Source organism: Peromyscus maniculatus, chromosome 1 (assembly GCF_049852395.1).
Source record: "Peromyscus maniculatus bairdii isolate BWxNUB_F1_BW_parent chromosome 1, HU_Pman_BW_mat_3.1, whole genome shotgun sequence".
Lineage (NCBI taxonomy): Eukaryota > Metazoa > Chordata > Mammalia > Rodentia > Cricetidae > Peromyscus > Peromyscus maniculatus.
Window position 1 is genome coordinate 195,833,040 of NC_134852.1, and position 22,239 is coordinate 195,855,278.

The following is a 22,239-nucleotide window of genomic DNA, read 5'->3' on the forward strand; positions in this document are numbered from 1 at the left end:
TGTGTCTTGATCAGCGTTTTTATTTTTTAAATGAAACAGACCACAACAGAATAAACTAAGAAAATATCACATTTTCTTATATGCTACACATCACAAGAGCAAGTACCATTTAGTGGGACTTTTATTTCAGTTAAATATGTATATCCATTTGTGTGTCACGATGTAAGTATCTGTCACAGTTACCTTAAATAAACTCATGTTTCAGACAAGGGACACAACCATGCAGAAAGATCAGGGAGACAAGAGACTTGGGTGGAGATGATGAGTTTTAATGCCCCAGCCGACACCCACAGTCACACCCGGCTCCTCGGACAACTTGATCTTTGGGACTGGACTTTGTACAGAGTCAAGCAACATGCAGAAGTCCACGGTTCCACGGGCAGCACTCCTGCAGGATGCTAGAGGAAGGCAAGCTAACTCTATCTCATTGCAAAGTACTTTTTATTCTTAAGCAACCTTGATTTGCTCTGGCTTCCAAACGGCTCCAATCCCCGGGCCCCCAGCTCATTTCAGGAAGTCTTCTTCACGTGGGGCCAGCTAGACAGTGGCTGCCTCACCATGGTCAATTCTAATCCAGGACATGTACAACTAGGTTCTCGCGGGCAGGGAAGACGGGACAAAGAACCGCTTTGGTGGCACAGACTACGTGGTGTTTCTTCACTGGATTTTGGTAACAGCTTCGTGGATGGAGGAAGCCACGTAACTTAGGTTTTTGGTGGTTAAGCCGCACATGTTGATCCGACCGCTGGGCAGTAGATAAATGTGCTTCTCGTTGACCAGATATTCAACCTGCTTGGCTGTGAAGAAGACAGAAGAGCAGCATGCTGACTTGAGCAGTGGACGTTCAGAGACCACAGGACAGTTGCAATCTACCCTCTTTGACACAGACAAGCTAAACAAAAGGATTACTCTGTCCTTTTGTCCAATCAACAAATAAAAAACTACTTATTAGATCCTGGAAAGACTTCTTCTCAGTACTTAATGTTCAGTTTTCAGGATGTTCACAATCTGACTACAGAAGGGTAGCTTTGAATCTGGGACTACCTCCCAACTGGGCCTTGTACATTGGACAGCCCTCTCATTAAGAATAACCATCAGACCTAAGGACAATACATTGACAGGGAAAACTGGTTACACAACGCCAGCTTTGTGTCTCCTCCAGTCTAGCTGCTTAGACCTGAGCATCTAACGACCTCCAGTCAGTATTTCATGTCACAATACATTTGACAGGAGCCCATCGGGATGTACTGATAAATGACATGTGAATGAACCAAAAGGCTGAGGAACTACCCAGACCCCATGACCTAGGACCGTCAGATCCCCATTTACTCCTCAGCCTCCCTGGATGCAATAATCTTTCTGTACACTGAAGATATGTCTTTGCCAAGGTACCTTCTGATTGGTTTAATTAAGAGCTGAATGGCCAATAGCTAGGCAGGACTTTAAGGCAGAGAGAGAGAGAGAGAGAGAGGGAGAGGGAGAGAGAGAGAGAGAGAGAGAGAGAGAGAGAGAGAGAGAGAGAGAGAGAGAGAGAGAAAGAGAAAGAAGATAAATCTAGGTGGGAGAGAGATATCAAGGAGACGGAGAGGAAGCAGGACATTCAGGAGGAGAGGTAAAAGCCATGGGCCATGTGGCAACATGTAGATTAATAGAAATGGGTTAACTGAAGTTATAAGAGCTAGTTAAAAGCAAGCCTAAGCTATAGCCGAGCTTTCATAATTAATAAGTCTCCATGTCATTTTTTGTGAGCTGGCACCTCAAAGAAAATCCGTCCACACATGGCGCCCAGGCACCACATAGAAAAGTGGAAAAGGAAGGGCAAGCTGCTCTTCCTCAATCCTACAATCACTATGGTGATTTGGTTTACTGCAAAACCGTGACAGGATCCTAGCAGATTTCTGCTTAATTAGCACGTTAAAGACATGTAATAGAAGAATAAAATCCCACCGGTCGCTGGGCAAACCCAGCATGCTAGACCGTGTTCTAAGCACTTCAGTATTCTTGGTGACAACCTTATCATCCCCATTTCACAGATGGAGCATAGGAAAAGTTCAGCACCCTCCTCTGCCTCCCGAGTGCTGGAATTAAGGGCTGTGCACTACCACACCTGGCTCTGTATGTTTTAAGAAAAATGAGGGGAAGAAAAACACAGGACTGTTGTTTAAAAATGATGAGTGATGTCACATGCTAAGAATAGTCAGGTTCAAGTGTATTCCTACCAATTTTCAAGTTACAATAAAACCATTTCCTACTCTGAATAGTAGTAGAATAAGGCTATCTTAGGGTGGGGCTATCCCTTCTTGTGGATATCCCTTTTAGGAGATGCTCATTTCTGTATCACTACTTTTACAACTGCACAAAAATGACTTCTCAGCCAAGGAATTCTCTATCCTCTAATGGTGAGGACACCTTTACCTAACTGAGCCATTCACTACTTTCTGAGGCAGCCTCATTTCAACACAAAGTAGTTCAAGAGGGTCTGTAGTACCACCTTGATCACATCTTTCTATTTATCTCCGGTTTTTTTTTTCTCAGCCCATTTCAAACTAGCACTCTGACAGCCTGACATGACCCTTGGCTAGAGCCTCTGGTTTCCCACCTACAACAGAACCCAGCACATATCCATCCCTCTCAAGAACCCCCAGGAGGACAGGTGAGCGGCCACTCCTACACCAGGCTCACAGCGGTATCCAGCAGGGGCTCAGAAATTGCTCATTAAATAACCAGTCCTCTATCATAAGGGAGCTCTGCTGACAGCTGGCCAAAATCATGCCCATGAGATTCCCAATCAGCTTTTAATCCCAACTACCTATCCAACTTTTAAATTTATGAAAACTTTCCAACATCTTTTTGAAGGTACTACCTGGAGACTGCAAAAGACCTGTTAAGAATTTTGGTCCCAAGCCAGACAGTGGTGAGACACACCTTTAATCCCAGCACTCGGAATGCAGAGACAGGTGGATCTCTGTGAGTTCGAGGCTAGCCTAGTCTACAAAGTGAGTTCCCGGACAGCCAGGGCTACACAGAGAAACCCTGTCTTGAAAAAAACAAAAACAACAACAACAAAAATAATAATTTTGGGGGGCTGGAGAGATGGCTCTGAGGTTAAGAGCACCAACTGCTCTTCCAGAGGTCCTGAGTTCAATTCCCAGCACCCACATGGTGGCTCACAACCATCTGTAATGAGATCTGGCACCCTCTTCTGTGTACATAATAAATAAATAAATCTTAAAAAAAAAAATAATAATAATTTTGGTACCTAAGCAATCACGTAGTATTTATGATTAAGGTAAATGATTAAAGTAAAGCCAAAGGCACTTGACAATTTATGAGAAACTGATTATAAATTAAAGATCCGGGTTATAAACCCTGAAATTTCCCAGCTAGCAATGAGCCACTTTCTAACCCATAAAAATGAAAATACCAAAGTCAGGGTGGGGACGGCAGAGCACAACAGTGCTCCTGAGATTCGAGTAGCTCAGGAGATAACGACTGAGAAACCCTAACTTGTTCTGATCCACCGTGGCGTCTGACCAATTGGCAGCCGCTGGCTAAGAACTACTGCATCCATGTGCATACACGCACTCAAGGGGTTGGGGGCCACTCCATGTCATACACGCACTCAAGGGGTTGGGGGCCACTCCATGTCATACACACACTCAAGGGGTTGGGGGCCACTTACGGTTCAACCCAGTAAAGCTGAACATTCCGATCTGCTCGGTGATGTGAGACCAGGTCCCAGGAGTCTTGAGGGCTTCTAACCGTGCCCTGAGTTCAGATCTCATGGTCAGAATCCGGTCAGCCATTGTCTTCACATTACCTGTCCTGAGGCATGGACACTGGTATCAACACCCATTCACATAGATGAAGACAGTTCACAGAAACACATGGGTTTAAAAACTATAATTTAGTCGGGCAGTGGTGGCATACACCTTTAATCCCAGCACTGGGGAGGCAGAGGCAGGAGGATCTCTGTGAGTTTGAGGCCAGCCTGGTCTACAGTTCCAGGCTAGCTAGAGCCACATAGAGAGACCCTGTACCTAAAACAAAAAGCAAACCATTCTGAAATTTACACCGAAGGCTTACCATGAGATCACGACCTGCCTATTATGGTTCCTGTCCTGTGTTCCTGGACAGATGGATCAACAGCAGAGACACAGACACAAGGAAGGGCCGGCAAGCACTGTGCTTACCGATCGAGCCCAGAGATGCTCCACGGTACCCCGGCTGTAACACACTAACATCCCTTTCAGGCTTCACTGGGGTGTGATACCAACAGGATCATGTATTCCATTAGACCTAATCGATCTAACAGCATTACATGAAAGCCATGGTCTTCTCAAATAAGATAAGATACAGGTCTTCAACCTCATCTATGGTTTCACTTCCTGTCATCTCAATTATGTTCAGGTAACCCCAGTCAGAAAACTGTAAGTGGAAAATTCCAGAAGTAAAGATTTCCTAAGACTGAAGTATAATGTTATCATGGCTCCATTTATTAGTTATTATCACGAGCCTTTTCTACTATGTCTAGTCTATCTATAAGCTAAATGTCATCATCCTGTATATGCACAGGAAGAAAAGAGAACCCCAAAATGGTCACACTGCCTTGAAGCCAGACAGCTAATCCTTTCGGGAATTCCTGTCCTCCAGCTTACGAAAGGAAGACTGGACAGTGAAGGAATGAAGAACGGAGATCCATCACACTGCAGGACTACTCCACATCTCAGAGGCTGTGCTACCACACACATGACATGGGTACCAGTCCCACTTTATGGAAATGCCTGAATTTCAGAGAGGTTAAAATAATAGCGTTCTGCCTCTCCCACGATAAAAGGACAAGACCTAGGCAAATGCAACTGAACAATTCAGTTCTGCATTCCCACCCTCACACATCAGGATTCAAGCCCCTTACCACTCCTTAAAGAGCTCAGGGTCAGAGAGGGTGGAGGCCACTATCCTGGCTCCCTGGGCAGGAGGATTGGACCAAGTGATTCGCACAATCTTCTCCATCTGGGAAAGGACCCGCAGGATGCTCTCAGATTCTTTTCCAACCACGGTCAGATTCCCCACTCTCTCGTCTAAGGAGAAGATAAGAGCCAGGCTTAGCAGCTGACGCGGCATTGAAGGGCAGGGAGGCAGGGCTGCAACTCTGGAAAGCACTCACTGTAGAGCCCGAAGTTCTTGGAGAAGGACTGGGCACAGAAGAGCTCGAAGCCTTCAGACACAAAGTAGCGAACGGCCCACGCATCTTTCTCTAGGTCTCCAGATGCAAAGCCCTGATAGGCTGAGTCAAAGAAGGGGAACAGAAAACGGCGCTGTCGGGAAGGAAAGCGAGTCAGGGCAGGACGTCCTCTGGAAGCAGCCTCAGACGCCGGCCCTTCCTTCCCCATTCCGCGCCTGGGAGGAAGTTCTACCCTGAACCTTCCCTGTATGTCTTGTCTGGATGCATTCACTTATCCACCTGCCACTTTGCACCTAATTCTGTTTCACTGAACAGCAAGCAGGAAACAACCACTTCCATCCACCTGCTTTGCCAGCAGGGCTGATTTCGGGAGATACTGCCCTGTGTCCGTGGATCCCTCTGCAGGAATTCCTAGCATGATAAGCTAACTGAGGTCTGGCAACCCCAGGGCCTCCTCGTCTCAGAGCTTCCCTACCAGTTAGTCAAGATGAAGCAGGCTCTCTACTCTGGTTGACCTCATCTCTTCAGAGTCCCCCCCATGCTGAACCTGTGCCTTTGACACTGAATGCACAAACCTCTTCCCTCTCCTGAACTGTCCAAACAGAAGCCCGAGTGTACCTTTGCTCAAATCCTGCAGCTCATTCCCCACATCTTAGCACCTAATTCCCGCCGGTCCAGTCTCCTGCGGAGCTGCTGGGATCTCCCTTTCCCCCTCACCACCTACTTCATCTGGTGGCTAGTAACGAACGCCCTCTCGGACGCTGGCAACATCCAACTTCTCTCCCAGCCACCTCATCCAGCTTCCCTCTGACATATTCCGCACCGTGATATCGGGGTGATCTTAAGGGTCAGCCCGATTTACTCTCTAGACACATCACTTGCCCTCCCTTGACCCCCCAGAACTCCAGGCAATAATGAAAATGTCCTTCACTTCCTTAAATGGACATGCTGTCTGCCTGGGTGGGGCTGTGGCCTTGACCCCCCTCTATCCGCCAGCTTTCCATCAGTTCTCTCCCGACAATGTCTTCTCATCTCTTCCTTTCCGAGACTCAGCATGGAGACCACTTCTTCCAGAAAGGCTTTAGCCTATCACTAGCAATAAAATCTGGGCTGTGCTAATCACAGACCTCACCCATGCAGCATCTCACATTATCAAAGTTGCTCTAACACTGTACTGTTCTTCCCAAACAGGCTATGTGCTCTTCAGAGCAGGGGCTAGATCTGCTATGTTCATTACCAGACCCCAATGGTGCCCAATACCTAAGAGTAGCCTAGTAAGTATCCCACAAGCATGCTGATGGAAATATACACTTTAAGCTAGAAACTCTCCTCTAGAAAGCAATTCTAAAGAGATAAAGTTTTACTATGTAAATTGATATATACATACATTAATATATATATATCCAAGAAATCTGAAAGAAACCTAAACATTCCTCAACTGATTTACTCAATCCCCAAGATGGCATATCCATGAAAGGATCATATGACTATGAAAAGTGATGCTGTAAAACATTAAATGGTGTGTATATAAAAAAATAAAAGGGGGAAATGCTGCAAAATAGTATTAACAAAATGATTCCACCTCTGTAAAATATATATACATTTTAAAAACAACACAAACCCTAATATTCCACCCACTTAAACACTACTGGTGCCTGTTGGGGTAATATGATTTACAGTTAGTATCTATTTTCTTCTTTGGACTTCTTTCTGCTTTTCAGACCCTTCAATAAGCAGGCTGTGCCTTTAAATAATTAAGTAATAACAACTACCTGGAATGAAGCCCTGCATCCTATTTAACAGAGATGCTCCGGAGAAGCAGTTACCTTCATGACAGCAGCAATCTGCTTCCACTGCTCTGGAGTCGGGTCGGTCCCGGTTGGGTTGTGTGCACAGGCATGGAGGACAAAGATGGAGAACTCAGGAGCGTTCTGGAAATAAGAAAGCGACATCAGCTCCGACAGAGCAGGGAGCTCAGGAGGTGGTCGGCAGGACATGGTCACAATAAAAAGGGCAAACAGTAACCACAGTCTTAGCCTTTCCCCTCTCTCTCTTACCAGATCATTCCCTGCACGCTATTCCAGAATGCACTATCTGATTCGGAGAAAAGGTCTCAGGATCCCACTTATCAACGGATCCGAAAGCTTCCCCTACTGCTCCGACACTGTTCTTCTAAACCACCTACCTCCAAATCTTCCAGGAAACCCTGGAGGTCAAGCCCTCGCTTCTCTGCATCCCAGTAGCGATAGGACCGAATGTCTTTAAAACCAGCAGCGGAAAACACAGCATTATGGTTCTCTGAAAAGCAGAGGGACAAATGTTAAGAGCTTTTACGAACACAAGGTGGTGGCGTAATCAGAGGGAACACAGGTGAGCCTCAGGCCCCCGGGGCTCCGCGTCCACTGGGTGCTGTAGAGGCTAGCTGGCTATTGAGTTAGAGTACCAGGAACGAGTAAAACCAGTTACAAGAACTCCAGCCTCGCAGCCTACGGTGCCGCCTCCTGCATCCGCCTTTATGGCGGATGCCCTCAGCACAGACTGAAATGCAAGAATCTTGGGGAAAGGTGTTCCTGGCTGAAATCTGAGCAGCAGCTTTCTCTAGATGCTGCTGCAATCCAGTGCCCAAAGGCTCCGCGCGCGAGCCGCCTTCCAGGGATGGATTACACCTTCCACGCCGTCACTGAGGGTCCCGAGGCCAGCCCTCCCAGATGCTCTGCTCTCCTCTCCCACAGCTACAGGCTCACCCCAGGTTGGCGACGACACATAGACGGGTGTGATCTTGTTGTCTATACCGTTGTACCATCGCCCCAAGAAATCAGCTCCGATTCGAAGTGCACCTGTTCCTCCCAAAGACTGCACACCTCCAACCTGAGAGAGATTTGGGGTCACAGATTGACAATGGTGAGATTAGCTAATAGTCGCAAGAATAAGACAATAATGAGTACTTACTCTGTGCCTGTTCTTTGCAAATCCCCTAATGTATGAGTTCATCAAAACTTCCAACAAGTACCCAAGGTCCTATTACCTGCTTGTGTTCACAAGTGAGGACACAGAAGAACAAAGGTGAGAGATTCAGCCCCTGCTCTGTCACCAGCCAGTGAGCAGAGGGGCCAGTTTGAGCTCATAGTCCTGACTCCAGGAGGAACTTCCCTTCTGAACACAGGAAGAGGAAGGACCTAGGCCACGTCAGTGTGCACCCTGGAACGCGGCCCCTCCTTTCGGCACCCATCCCAAGATCACCCCTTTTAGTGGCAGTCCTGGAAACGTACGTCCAGCTGACTCCACTGAGCTCCAGAATGCAGTTGATTAATCCTCGGTAATGTGTCCTCCCTAACAAAGATGACAGGCAGGTAGATTCTTTGTTCTCTTCCTCAGTTTCCTCTCAGCTTAAAGAGTCTTAACACGGGCAATACTAAAAACCCCATTTTTACCATTTACAAAAACACCTTCATAGAGGGTCTTATTTGTGCCACACATGCCCAAAAAAATGAATTCTATGTCCCCAGTTGACAAATGAGGAAACAGACTGAGAGAAATAAATGGTTAGGGTCGTGGGTAGGCACAGATGAGGTCTTCCCGCTGCGGATCTGGTCACTCTGTCCTCTGTATGTCACACAGTCTACCTCTTTGATTTGACCCTTCAAATTCTAGTTAGGCTTCAGCATAACTCCTTCAGTAGAGAAATGACATAAATTGGATGTTGTCTAATATGTCTACAAGAGTAAGGATCACAAAAGGATCCCGTGGAAGAGTCTATAACAAAAAGGAGGCAGCTGGGGATGTAGTTAGTGGTAAGGCATTTGCCTAGCATGTGAAGAGCTCTGGGTTCAATCCCCAGCACCATGTAATTAAAGAGAGAGAGAGAGAGAGAGCCCGGCGTTGGTTGTGCACACCTTTAATCCCAGCACTCAGGAGGCAGAGGCATGTGGATCTGAGTTCGAGGCCAGCCTGGTCTACAGAGCGAGATCCAGGACAGCCTGGGCTACCCAGAGAAACCTGTCTCCTACCTATGTTGACACTGCTCTACGGGAGGAGATGAAAATGGACATTTTGTCGCAGTCCTAAAGTCTGAAAATGGACAAGTAATAAGAAGCAGCAAGAGTCCTAGAAATTGGGCTCCTTCAAAACAGGCGAGGAACCTGGTCATGGTAACCCTGGAAAGGAACGCTGTAGAAGGAAGATACCGTTACTGTTTGCCTTCTGGCTCACTCTTCATGTCTTGTCTCCACTCCTCCTCCTCCTCCTCTCCTGACCACTCCAGTGAAGAGTGAATCCAGCCTCCCTCCCTCCCCCATGGCTAGCACCCTCCCTCTCCTCTTTCTACAGCTTCTGTCAACTTTAACACAGTAAGCTGAAACAAAGGCTGTCCGTGTGGCCGCCTGTGCGGTCACTGCTGGATGGATACTAGCAGCGTCTAGTGTCTGGCCCTTCTGACGAGCAAGTGAATGACTAACTCAAACATCTGAGACTCTCAGAAGTCCCGTGATCTAAATGTGCAATGTGTGCAAAGTAAATAAGCAAGCCGTGATCCCTGGCCAGGATCACATACTCAGGAAAAAGGCCTTATAAAATTAGACATTATAGGGTGCTGGAGACACAGCTCAGCAGCTGCTGCCCTTGCAGAGGACCTGGTTTCGGTTCCCTGAACCTACACTTCAGTTCCAGAGGAACTGGAACATTCCTCTGACCTCCATGGGCACCAGGCACCCATTCAGCTCACATATACATGCAGGCAAAACACTCATACATACAAAATAAAATATAATCAGACATTATAGTTAGAACACAGTGAGTTCTGCTATTCCCAGACAGCAAACAGTCACACCATAATTCAGAGACCATAAAGAACTGGCCACACCTGAGAAAGTGAACGATTCAGCACACAGGTGACCCTTGGTCAGGTCTTGAAGGTCTCGGAGGTGGGGACCAGAGAGTTGGTGAAGCGAGAAGGGCTTTCTACACAGAGGGAAAGGCCAGGCCGGGGTTCCGGGGCCTGACGAGCCTGTGGGGCTGAGGAACAGCAACAACCTTAGAATGGCGGGATGCACTTGGTCCGTACTCTGCCGGCAGACGTGGAGGAGCACACCGTGGGGGAGCATGGTGTGGGGGAGCACAGTGTGGGGGAGCACACTGTGGGGGAGCACGGTGTGGGGGAGCACGGTGTGGGGGAGCACAGTATGGGGAGCACACTGTGGAGGGAGCACAGTATGGGGAGCACGGTGTGGAGGGTGGAAGCAGCTGACACAATTGGCTGGTTTCATAAGGAAGATCTCTCTAACCATGGTGTGAAAAATGTACTGAAATGAAAAGGAGACTAGAGGCCAGGAGGTCAAGGGGGCTATTACAAGCCTCTACACGAGCTGATGGCGGGCTGAACTAAGATATGGAGAGAACTTCCAGGACAGAGAGAAGCTCAGCTCTCAGGAGCAGCTGGCAATGCAGCGTCTGGGAAGTACCTCAGAACAGGAGCTTCACATTTCCGGTGCCATAAAGACTGACAGTTAAAGTTCTGGAATCAAAACACAGTGTAGATGAACTAGACCAAGGCTGTGTTCCCAGGTCAAGGCCATGAACCCCAGCCCAGGTTCTTACAGTAGTCCTAAGAGGTCAAAACCCAGGTCCACGGACTTTAGAGGAACACTGCCAGCAAAGTAACTGTGTGAGGATGCAGTCTTCTTGGAGGAAACGGCTCCCCAGCGTGGCCTCTCATTTGCCAACAGCAGCCCAACTAAGTAATCGATGGCGTATGCAGAGCCAGGCACCCACTCCCAGTCCTTCACTTTCAGACTTCACTAAGACTGTCTACAACTGGTCAGTCTGCAGAGTGTAAATGTCAGTGGAGTGTCCAGTCACAAATAGGACATCTATAACACTCACACACACACACACACACACACACACACACACACACACACACACACACACACACACACACAGTCTGCAGAGAATAAATGTCAGTGGAGTGTTCAGTCACAAATAGGACATCTATAACACACACACACACACACACACACACACACACACACACACACACACACACCAGGCTCAGGGACTGCTGAAGAGGGGGATAAAAAAAGAGGCTGGGGAGGACTGGAGCAGACATGACAGCACCCCGCCCCCCATATAAGACCACACCAATCAACATTCTAGCATGGACTGGGAAGGAGTTCATGAACCCCCACCCCTAAGTGAGGACCTATTGAGAGCTGATGGCTTCTAGAGGAAGAAAAGGTCAGTTTTTCTCAAGGCTGTGGCCACTGGTAGGTAGCATGGCTGGCCCCAGGCTTCAGTGGATGTGGCCTTACATCCATGAGTACATGGGCAGCAAAACTGGACTCGATTATCTTTTAAAAGACAAAGGCACAATGTTAGAGTTGGGGGAATGGATCTGAAAGACACGAGGATGAGTATGATCAAAATACAACGCACGAAATTCTCAAAGGATTAATAAAACTATTATATATTTTTAAAGAGTGTCCATTTTCTGTCTGGGGAAACACTGGACTTTCAGGGCAGCTTTTCCATGCCACCTCTACCCCCTAACACTCATATCCCACACCTTCAGCTCCCTGAGGCAAGTCAAAGCCTTCCACAGAAACCTAGTCCAAACGGTTAAGCACTTGTCTAATCAGTGGGCTGGGTTCCAAGACCTTGACCAGAGCCTCCCCGCTCAAGACACGTGTAGGAAGGCATGTGCCAATCTTAACTTCACCTTGCCGCAGTTCAGCTTATCAGGGCATCTGGAGAGGAGAAACCTGCTCTAAACAACAGGTGAGGAACACCTCGAATGAGTCGACAAACACGGTCCTTTCGATGTGTGAACCGTGACCTGCATTACCACGTGGCCTGGGAGGTAACAAGGGCAGCTGGCTCAGTTGCATCACACCTCCCGGGACTATTGCTCTCCCCTCTCCCGCCCACCCAGCGGGTTTACCTTCTCAAACAACACTTTCATTAGGTAGCCCCTGCACAAACTTTAGTCTTTAGGCAAGTCTCTATACACCTAGACTTGCTTCTGTCCACCTCTGTCCCTGGGCCACTCCCCACACTCCTGTCCCAATTTCTTATTTCTCTACTTTGTGGTTTTCAAACCCGGATGTACTTTGGAGTTGATGGGTGCACTTTTTATCAAAATAATCCCATCGGGGTTGAAGGGAGAAAAGAGGGCTGTGCCCCTCCAAGATTCTGGTGTAAATGGCTTGGCATGGTGTGCCCAGGGTCCAGTTTACAAACTGGAAGGTAACACTGATTAATATAGGGCAAGAGCTGAGCGTCAGAGTCCTGGCTGGCTGTACACATCCTTCAAACTCAGCTCAGGTCCCATCTGCAGCCTCCAGGGTCTCCCTCCTCCTCAAATCTCTACACCACCACCTCCTACCATATACACCCTACCTCACAATGTCCACTTCTAACACACTATTCTTCCACGTGTCTGTAATTGTAACACAGGCAGTTAAATGGGAGCTTCTGAGGGAAAGGCTAGAAGAATTACCAAACATAAGAAAGGTCAGAGAATTCTGGTTCTTGAATACTGAGGGATCACAGATTTAACCAGATTTAAGAATCTGGTTAAAATGACGGAAACTTTTCCCCAGAAATAAACAAAATTCTGCATATAATTTCAGAGAATTCCTAGTGGGATGATGAGCTGCAAATTATTTTCTTTCTAAAATGAAGATACAGAAACCAAGTAGGTAAATAACTTGCCTAAGGCCAAAAGCAATGGCAGAGACGGTCTATGTATCCCCAGATTCTTCGGATTCCATTAGCTTCCTTTTAACTACTTCAAATCCAGCAGCTAACGATGACGTACTAGACAAAAGCGAACAAGTGAAGCTGAGCTCTGGATATGGCCACGTTATCTGCTCACACTAAGTAAAAATGTACTTGCTGAAGAGATGGCTGTGTGGTTAAGAGCACTGGCTGCTCTTCCAGAGGACCTGGGTTCTAGTCACAACACCCACATGGCAGCTCACAACCATCTGCAACTCCCGTCCCAGGGGAATCCAATGTCTCTTCTGGCCTCCTTGGACACCAGGTACTCACTCACAGGAAACACAGACATACATGTAAGCAAAATACCCACACATACAAAATAAGTAAATAAATAAAATTTAAAAGAGGTCAGCTTGCCTTCAAAGAAATAAATAACAAAAATATATGTTCTGACAATTCTCAAGACATAAAATTCAATACCTTCAAGTTGAATTTTCAATCTTTTTTTTTAATATTTATGGTTCCTAAACAAAAACTATCCATACCGCAAACTCACCCGATTCTCCTTGAGAGCTGGGCTGTCGTCCCCAAGAACGAGGCGAGAAGCACAGCTCCGGAACTCTGCCAGGCCCAGGATGGGCAGGTACTCGTGGTTGAGGTTACTGTCGTTAGCAATCTTCTGTTCTACCTTCCTCACGACGGGCAAAACCCAGGGCTGAGAATCATCCGTGCGGTATGCTGAGTACGGGAAAAGAGATATACATGAATCTCAGGCATCGTCCAAGCCGGGAGTTTGGAACTGCGAACAGCGAAAATTCCACTGCTTTCTGCGAACAGAGAAAATTCCACCACCTTCTAGCCAAAGTAGAATAGAGACAGAAACAACAAAGAGCATTCACTTGCTGGGCCAAGCCTGAGTTAGTGCTGGCCACACGGGACAACCCTGCTTTTCTCCCTTGAAGATCACAAAGCTTTTAATGTGATCTCCAGAATTAGAATACTGAGATAAAATTGGGACATCACAGACACTGGCCAAGTGAGAGAGGGAGATGTCTATAAACTGCAGCCATCTCTGAATGTCCCAATACCAAGAGTGCAATCACGCTCTATAACCATGCCTCCAAGAGAGTTCCAGAAAAGTCTAGGTCAGGTAACTGCAGCCCACAGTCTACATGTGTCCCAGGATAGCTATGGACATCACCCAACAGGTTTGTAGACAATGACAATGTCATATTGCAATGTCAAAAGGTTGGACACATCTGGCTTGAAACTACTTCCCAAAATTCTGCACCTACAAACAAAAACACAGAGAGAGAAGGAGAAAATCAAAGAACATTTGCCTCGCTGTTGTCCCAAAGATGCAGAAGCATGTCACACAGGAAGCCAATGTCCTGTGCCTGGTATCCAGCAACCAGTTACACAATGACCAAGGACCCACTTAAAAACAGCTTTGTCCTCTCTGTGTATTTTGAAATCCGCTGATGTTTACCGTTTTCACTGTTCATACACACCACTGCCTCACGTTGCCTTGCATTGATCCCATTTTATCTACTTCACGGCATATAATCAGGCTACATAGTACATTTCTAGGCATTTCTTCAACATTTTTAGTGTGTTTAGCACATCCTTGGGCCACTTTGATCTTTCCTACTTCTGATTTCCCCCTACACTACTCTAAAGTTATGCTGGATTGCAGCTTCAGCAAGCAGCTGCTTTGGCCTTGAACCTCGTCAGTAATCTCTCTGAGCTGATTGCCAACGGGGTCACTTACCTCTCCAATGCGTAAGTCAGTCAACAATCCTATGCCTGAGGTGAGACCAAATTCTAATACTGATTCTGACTACATTTTATTTTGTTCATTTCTGTCCAACATCAGTCCCTGTCTTTAAAAAATAGAAACTCATATTTTGGGGTGACTTCACTGAACAATGCACATTAACTGTAAGAAGTTTAGGTTAGCCAAAAAGTAAACAATGAAGAACATAATCTCAGCATTCCAATATAGGAGCATGAATACACATCCTTCGTCTTTAGTGCCAGTATGTATACTCTTTTATAAAATATGGATCACGTCATCACAGGGTTTTTTAACATGCGGCTTTTTTATGAACATATTTTATGACTATCTTTTATCGTCAGTAACTATTCTGGTAGGTAAAAATCAGGTTCCTCCTGATGAAGTAAACTTTTTATATTTGCTCAAGGGAGTTAGTTCGGTTATTGGAATGCTATGAATCATACTCTGAGACTGATTCACCAACCAGAGGCTGTAAGAGGGAGCGGCTGACCCAGTTTGGAAGCCAGTGACGTTTCTATTACGCACTGAGACATTTCTCAGATGTGTAGAGCTCTTGGCCCAGATCACCTAGTCAGATCCCAAGGCTGTCACTGTCAAAGTCTCTGGGGGACTTGATTTTAGAGGAGATGTCACTACTGTGAAGGTCCAAACCGTCATCTTTTGAAAAGCCATTTCATGTTGGGAAATGTGGAACTTACGTCAGTCCTGGCGAGAAGAGTTGATCAAACTGGATGGCATGTTACAGAGAGACAATTCTAGAGATGGTCTCTTGTGGGAGAGAGCCCTACCGCTCAAGGCCATTTCAAAAGAGGGCTCCAGAAGTCACAGAACGGATGCATGTCTAGACCACACAGAAAGGATACCATCTAGACTCACCAAATGTGAGCCTTTTTAGAAAAGTCAGACCTATCAACTTCAGATCTGTGACTGGGTATTACATACAAGATACAACACAGCTATGCTGTATGTTAATATTTACAAGAATGTCATTCTAAGTTATTGTAAAACATGCAGAAGAAAGAAAAGGCCATTGTACTGCTGTTCTTACCATTGCTATATACTCTAAAACCCTAAAAAACCAAAAACACAAAACAAAACAAAACAAAACAAAACAAAACAAAAAACCTGCAGTGCTCGAGGGGGTTGGAGAGAGACATTGTTAACTTTTGTGAGAAAAGGCAAACTGCCCAATTCAGCAGCTCCCTTCTCACCTTCTCGTCACCCAGTTTCTCCCAGGTTCAGTTCCAGACCCACCCTAGGGTGTTGCTATCTTAGTGAAGCAAGATTGTAGACTACTCCCGAATGACTGGAGCACAGGAAGGCAAGCACTCCACACAGCCACCGATCCTCTCGGCTGGGGAGTTCTTACTCCTGTTCTGTGTGGTTCCTGTTGCTCCTCCTCCCGTCCCTCATCATCATTCAACAAGCCCTGCTGCCTACAGCAGGCCCTGGCTAGGCAAAGCTACACCGAGTATCCTCTGTCTTCTAGGAAACACAGCAGCACACTGGGCCTAAATTCTCCACGACGGGTCAGGGAAGCTCTTACCGAGGATGACGCGGGAATGAAGAAGGGTTTAAAAGGTGGACAAGGGAAGAGGGACATTCCAGTCCAAGGGACAGCTGGGCAGGGAGGAACAGGACGGCAGAAGACTTTGGGGCTCTGCATTTTTCTGCCTTGCAGGGAGCAGGCTATGTGGAAGACCGACAGGGAGTTCCCGGTCAAGGATCTTATGTTTTAATGGAACATTCAAAAGCAGTGACATCAGCAGCTCTACATTTTAACAGAATCATCTGTGTGACACCGTGGACAACAGACTCCAGAGGACTGAGAGAAGCAGCTAGGTCAGAAGGCTCCCAAAAGGAACCAGAAGAGAAATAATGAAGAGCTGAAATAAGGCAGTGGCGATGGGGATGAAGACCAGGGAAGATACACAGACGGACTTCGGAGGAAGCATAAAACTAGAACCCAACGACCCGACACATACAGGCGGGACCAGGGAAAGGGTTGCTGGAGATCCCAACACTCATCTAGTCTAGATAATGAGTGGGTACGTGGGGGCATGGGGGGCGGGGGGAGCTGATGAAGACCCAGAACGTATGGTGAATAAGAAGAAGGGTACTAGGTGAGGAGATCCAGGATGGAAAGCTCTCATAATTATAGACACTAGTGGAAAGTGAAGCCATGGTAATAACAAGGATTTACTAAATACTCTGCACATTTCTTTATTCTCATTTAATTATTTTAACAAACCACAAAATAGATGGGTATTAGGAATCAGGAAACTGAGGCCAGAAATTATTTGCCAAAGAGTTAGGCTGGTACTATTGAGTTCAATGAAAGCTTGCTTCCTTTCTGATGTTTTTTTGTTTGGTTGGTTGGCTTTTTTTTTTTTTTTTTTTTTTTTTTAGTTTTTCAAGACAGGGTTTCTCTGTGTAGCTTTGCGCCTTTCCTGGAACTCACTTGGTAGCCCAGGCTGGCCTTGAACTCACAGAGATCTGCCTGGCTCTGCCTCCCGAGTGCTGGGATTAAAGGCGTGCGCCACCACCGCCCGGCTTCTTCTTGACTTTAATAGGCAATACCTAAGGAAATCCCAAAGCACTCAGCACAGAGCACTTTATCAGGAGCCTTCTTATCAGCATGCCGCTGAGCTCTGCTCTGTGAACCATGGTCTTTCTTCCTGAGTAAGCTTCTGGGGCAGTCACACAAGCTGTAAGCAGGCCCAGCAGTCTTGCTTTGCAGAAAGGAAGACCAGAGAGTTAAATGATCCAACTATCACCCTCATCTCCTCCTAAGGGTTCCACCTCCCTTACCTGTCCACACCCAAGAGCCCATGCACATACGCCCCTGAGACCCTTCTCCACCTTGTGCTCTGAGAAACACCTGATACAGCTCATGTGACCAACAAATAACATCTAAGGAGAGAAAATGCCACACTGAAAATAACTACTAAACTAACTAGACCAAAAGAAGGATACGTTCACATTTTTTTAAAAAAAGGACTGAGGCTGGAGAGATGGTTCAGTCGACCAAGTGCCTACCACACACACATGAAACCTGACCAGATCCCAGGCACCACATAAACAGCTGGGCATGGCCATGTCGCCTAAAGCTCAGGTATATAGTTACTGTATTTATTGTATATAGTCTTTCTTATATTGGTTATCTTTTTCTATTTTAGACAAAAAGGGGAAATGTGATATTTTGTTTGTGATCTAACAAATAAAGCTTGCCTAAAGATCAGAGTTCAGAGCTAGCCACGAGATAACTATAGAGGCCAGGCAGTGGTGGCACACACCTTTAATCCCAGCACTTGGGAGGAGGAAGCAGGAAGATCAGGAGTTCAAGGCCACCCTGGGTTACACAAGATTGATCCAGTCTAAAAGAAACAGAGCCAGGCAGTGGTGGCACACGCCTTTGATCCCAGCCCTTGGGATCTCACGCCTTTAATTCCAGCACTAGGGATGTGGAGACAGGAAGTGATAGAGCTGGGCAGAGAGAAGAATGTAAGGCAGGAGAAGGCAGGAGCTCAGGTCCCTTTTGGCTGGCTGCTCTGCTTCTCTGATCTTTCAGCACTTACCCCAATATCTGGCTCTGGGTTTTTATTAATAAGACCAATTAGAATTCGTGCTACAGAGGAGACAGGCAAATCCCTGAGATCACTAGCCAGCTAGTCATGCCGTCAGTGAGCATTGGTTCAGTGAGAAACACTGTCCCAAAAGAAAAGGTAGAAAGCAGAAGTGCAAGGCAGTGTTAACAGCTGGCCTCCACATGAATATATACACTCACAATACACACACACACACACACACACACACACACACACAAGAAAGGAAGAAAGAAAGAAAGAAAGAAAGAAAGAAAGAAAGAAAGAAAGAAAGAAAGAAAGAAAGAAAGAAAGAAAGAAAGAGAGAAGGAAGGAAGGAAAGAAAGAAGGAAAGAGAGAGAGAGAAAGAAAGAGAGAGAGAGAGAGAGAGAGAGAGAGAGAGAGAAAGAAAGAAAGAAAGAAAGAAAGAGAGAGAGAAAGAAAGGCTTTGCATCAGGCTGGACTTGTGTCTCTCTGTCCTTAAAGGTCTCCAGACAGCGGTCTTGAGAAACACTGAAGCCATCAACTCCATAAGCATCACATTTCACAGTGAAAAAATATGACACACTGCTCTGTTGAATGACAAGAAAACTATTGGAATCATTCCAGCAAGAAGAAAAATCTCTGGGGAAACTATCTGCAAGTGGGAACCAGCTAACGAGATACAGCAGCAGCTTGTTCTAAAACTGTTCAGCATCACTAGAACCTAGAGGGGGACCTTCTACTACCTTTGACCTTGGGAGGAAGCATCATTCTCAAGGTCAGTAATTAATCAATCTCCTTTATAAAGAGTGCACTGGAATATGTGTGTAAGTAAAACAGGACATACAAATGCAGAACGAGACCGTTTATTCTACTGTTTTGATTAGACTCCTATCTGCCATCTGTCACCCACACAGAACAGGTCACAGTAATGACCATATAGGTCTACATACCGCACCTTTCATTTATATATCACACTTCACACACGGCTGTTCTTTCACCCCATGGTTAATTGATGGGGTCAATACAATCACCCCACACTGTAGAATTACCCTATTAACAGAATCACAGAGCGTGCTAGGAAATCTTGGAGTAGATTTTTGATAGATTCTGATGGTCATTCAGTCCTGATACCTCATGCTACCTCAGCTTCAAACGCATCAAGTAACCCCCCATTAGAGCACCCCGTTGCCAAGCACCCAGGGCTCCTGCCTCTTCTCCCTGCAGGTTACTGGTTACCCCCAGGCCAACTGAAAGTATCCCAAGCAGAGACGAGGCCGGAGACCCCAGGGCCTGAGACCTGGCTAGCATCCCAGCTCCTCCATCTAGGGGTCAAACTATACTTTCTCCTGGGCTGAATTCAGCCTCCTTCCTTGAAAACAGGAGAGCCAGAAAACAACTCCCAGAACTGCTGTGGGCAGAAGTACACTTACGTACACACCTCACTTGTCATGTTCTTAGGTTCCCGGGAAAAGTGACAAAAGGCATGCATGTCACTGCCGAGATGGGTATCTGAGCTATGATTGATTCGGGTTATCTGGACTGGATGCTAGAGGGGAGAGGTTTTAGTGTGCGTGAGTATTTTATTTCTGACCCAGTGTCAGCAACTAGTTCACTTCTCAGTTCTTAGGCTGATAATTTTTATTCAACTTCTTTTAAGAGACCCACTCAAAGAAATGCCAAAACAACAACAGAAATAGCTACAGTTATGTAACTCCTGCTTATCCACCAGGCCTCATTCAAAGCCCGTGACTGCATTTAGTTTCGGCAAAAAACCCTGTCAGATGGGCCACGGCAATCGACCTCCTCAGTTCTTCTATATAAATTAGGCTGTAAAGAAACACTTGGAGGTTCTGGACTGGATTTCAACAGAGCTTATATAGTGAGCATTCTGATTTTTATTCAAGACAAGTAGCATTTCTCCTGTTCTGCTGGCTGCTAAAAACATCCTATTTCCCTCCCTTGAAGGGACAACTAATGCTGACTTTTTAATGCTTTTATTTTGAGACGTTTCAAACACATATAAAAGTTGAGAAAATATGTATGTCATTTACGCCCACTCACCATCAATAAAACAGGACTTCAGGATTTTCTCTCGCCCCTCTCTTATTCCTTGATAAAGTGTGTGTGTGTGTGGGGGGGGGGTGTTAAAAGGGTTATGTACACACATTTCCTATAAGAATCTTGATTCTGAATCCCCTTCACATCACCCTTGGCTACAGAACAATTCCGTTTCTTCTTTCTAAACCTTCTAGAGATTTCCATCCGTCACCATCTACTCACTCTTCTCTCTTGGCTGGCCTCTGCATATGGGCAAATGCAAACCAAACTCCGTGAGCTTCCAACATCAAAGTGACAGTTATAACCAAGTCGCTGGAGGCTCGAGTTAAAAGGAGAGTCAGATACTTTCCGACGTCCTTAGAAGGCTAAACTGGTTCAAGGAAAACGATCAGGAAATGACCAGATGTGTGGGCCCTGAGCTGGGCTGCATCTGCTCCATTCTGAGAATAAACCAAACCTAGATCTTCTCCCACGTGGTTTGACAGGCTTCCTAACTGGTACCTGCTGCTCACTCAGCCCAGACCACAGCTCCATTAGGCTAACAGCTCTTTCATTTCCCACTTGCCGGCTGACCACGACCCCAAAGCTATTAGAATTCTCCCTCCTTTAGAGCGTGGACTATAAAGAACGCAGGATGGCGAAACAGAAAAACGACGTTTGTGTCCCAGATTCTACACCTGTTCTGCGTGACCTTGAACACACTGCCTCTTTCCAAGGACTCCGTATCACCATCTGCAAAATGGGTAGGTTGGTGGATGCCCTCGTGATCCCAGCCTTCTCTCCCGGGTCCCCTCTCGGGGAGGCACCAAAGTAAGCCTCGGCTCCTCCCACGGTCCCCCCATGCTGTTCGCATTCCAGGGCACTGCATCCTTACCTCCCACGCCGAGGTTAACCTTGCGGGGATCTGGATCCTCCCGGAAGTCCGCAGTGAGCTTAAAGACCAGTACTGGAGGGGCCTGCGGGACCTGGGCAAAGACTGACGGAGGCGCCATCGCGACGGGATCTGCCGAGACGTCGAGCGGGAGCCCAGAGCCGCTCGGTGCAGTGCGGGGCGCGGTGACCGGAGGAGACTCTCACCTTCACCGGCGGGCGGGGACAGCCCGCGGCTTCCAATGGCCGAACCGCGTCCGGAACTTGGCAACGCGCTTAGCCAATCACAACCTTCCGACGAAGATGGGTTAGGCGGGACAAGTCTCTACTAGCCAATTCAAGAAGAGGATCTTATCGGAGGCTCGTATGATGCAACCAGTGCGATTTACACCGGAGGAGGTGTGGGCGGGGACAAGGGTGATTGGCATAGCTTGTTCCAATCGCTGAGGCTTTTATTCCTTGGGGTGATGAGGATGTTGCGCGTGGCTCGAGTCCCCAGAGGACAGGCTCCTTGCCCTTGTGGCGCCTGGAGACCTGGGGCAGTGGCCCGCCCGTGGGAATTGCAGAGGACAGGTGTTCCTGTACCTGCTGAGCAGGTGGTTGTACCCGCCAGGCCCCCGCAGTGCTCACGTTCCGGAGCTGGCCAGGCAGGGCTGACAGCCAAGCCCCCGGCATTTGGGCGCAGAACCCGAGTGGTCCGCCTGGACACGCTGTATCCGAGCCTGGGTGACCTTGACCATCTCCACTCAGTGTTTCCCCAGGAAGAAACCTGGGAGTGCTTTCTGCCTTGAGCGCTGGCAGGGGGGACCCTGCAGAAAGTAAGGGATGAGCGCATGCTAGTTTGAGAATTTTACTCCCCGGTAACTTACAGAAAGGGGGGGCCTGGTCCTCAAGGACCTTGAAGGATCTGGCGAGGCCTCCCACGTGTACTGTCATCGATTGGCTGATACCCAAGCTACTGCTGCTTTTTGTCAGGCGGCTCCTTCCCCCGAGACTATTTCTGCCCAGATCCTTTCTCCACTGGTTGACCTTGAAGATTCCGT

At 47.1% G+C, this 22,239-nt stretch overlaps 1 protein-coding gene across 1 annotated transcript; it reads right to left on the bottom strand.

Moving 5' to 3' along the window:
- Got1 (glutamic-oxaloacetic transaminase 1) lies at positions 1–21,450 on the bottom strand. Its single transcript, XM_006992013.4, has 9 exons — positions 21,201–21,450; positions 13,458–13,639; positions 7,930–8,053; positions 7,371–7,483; positions 7,012–7,116; positions 5,168–5,318; positions 4,916–5,081; positions 3,683–3,825; positions 1–797 (listed from the first exon to the last, which is right to left on the bottom strand). The coding sequence occupies exons 1-9, from the start codon at positions 21,316–21,318 to the stop codon at positions 658–660; spliced, it is 1,242 nt and encodes a 413-aa protein (XP_006992075.1). The 5' UTR covers positions 21,319–21,450; the 3' UTR covers positions 1–657.
- Between the last annotated feature and the right edge of the window lie 789 nt (positions 21,451–22,239).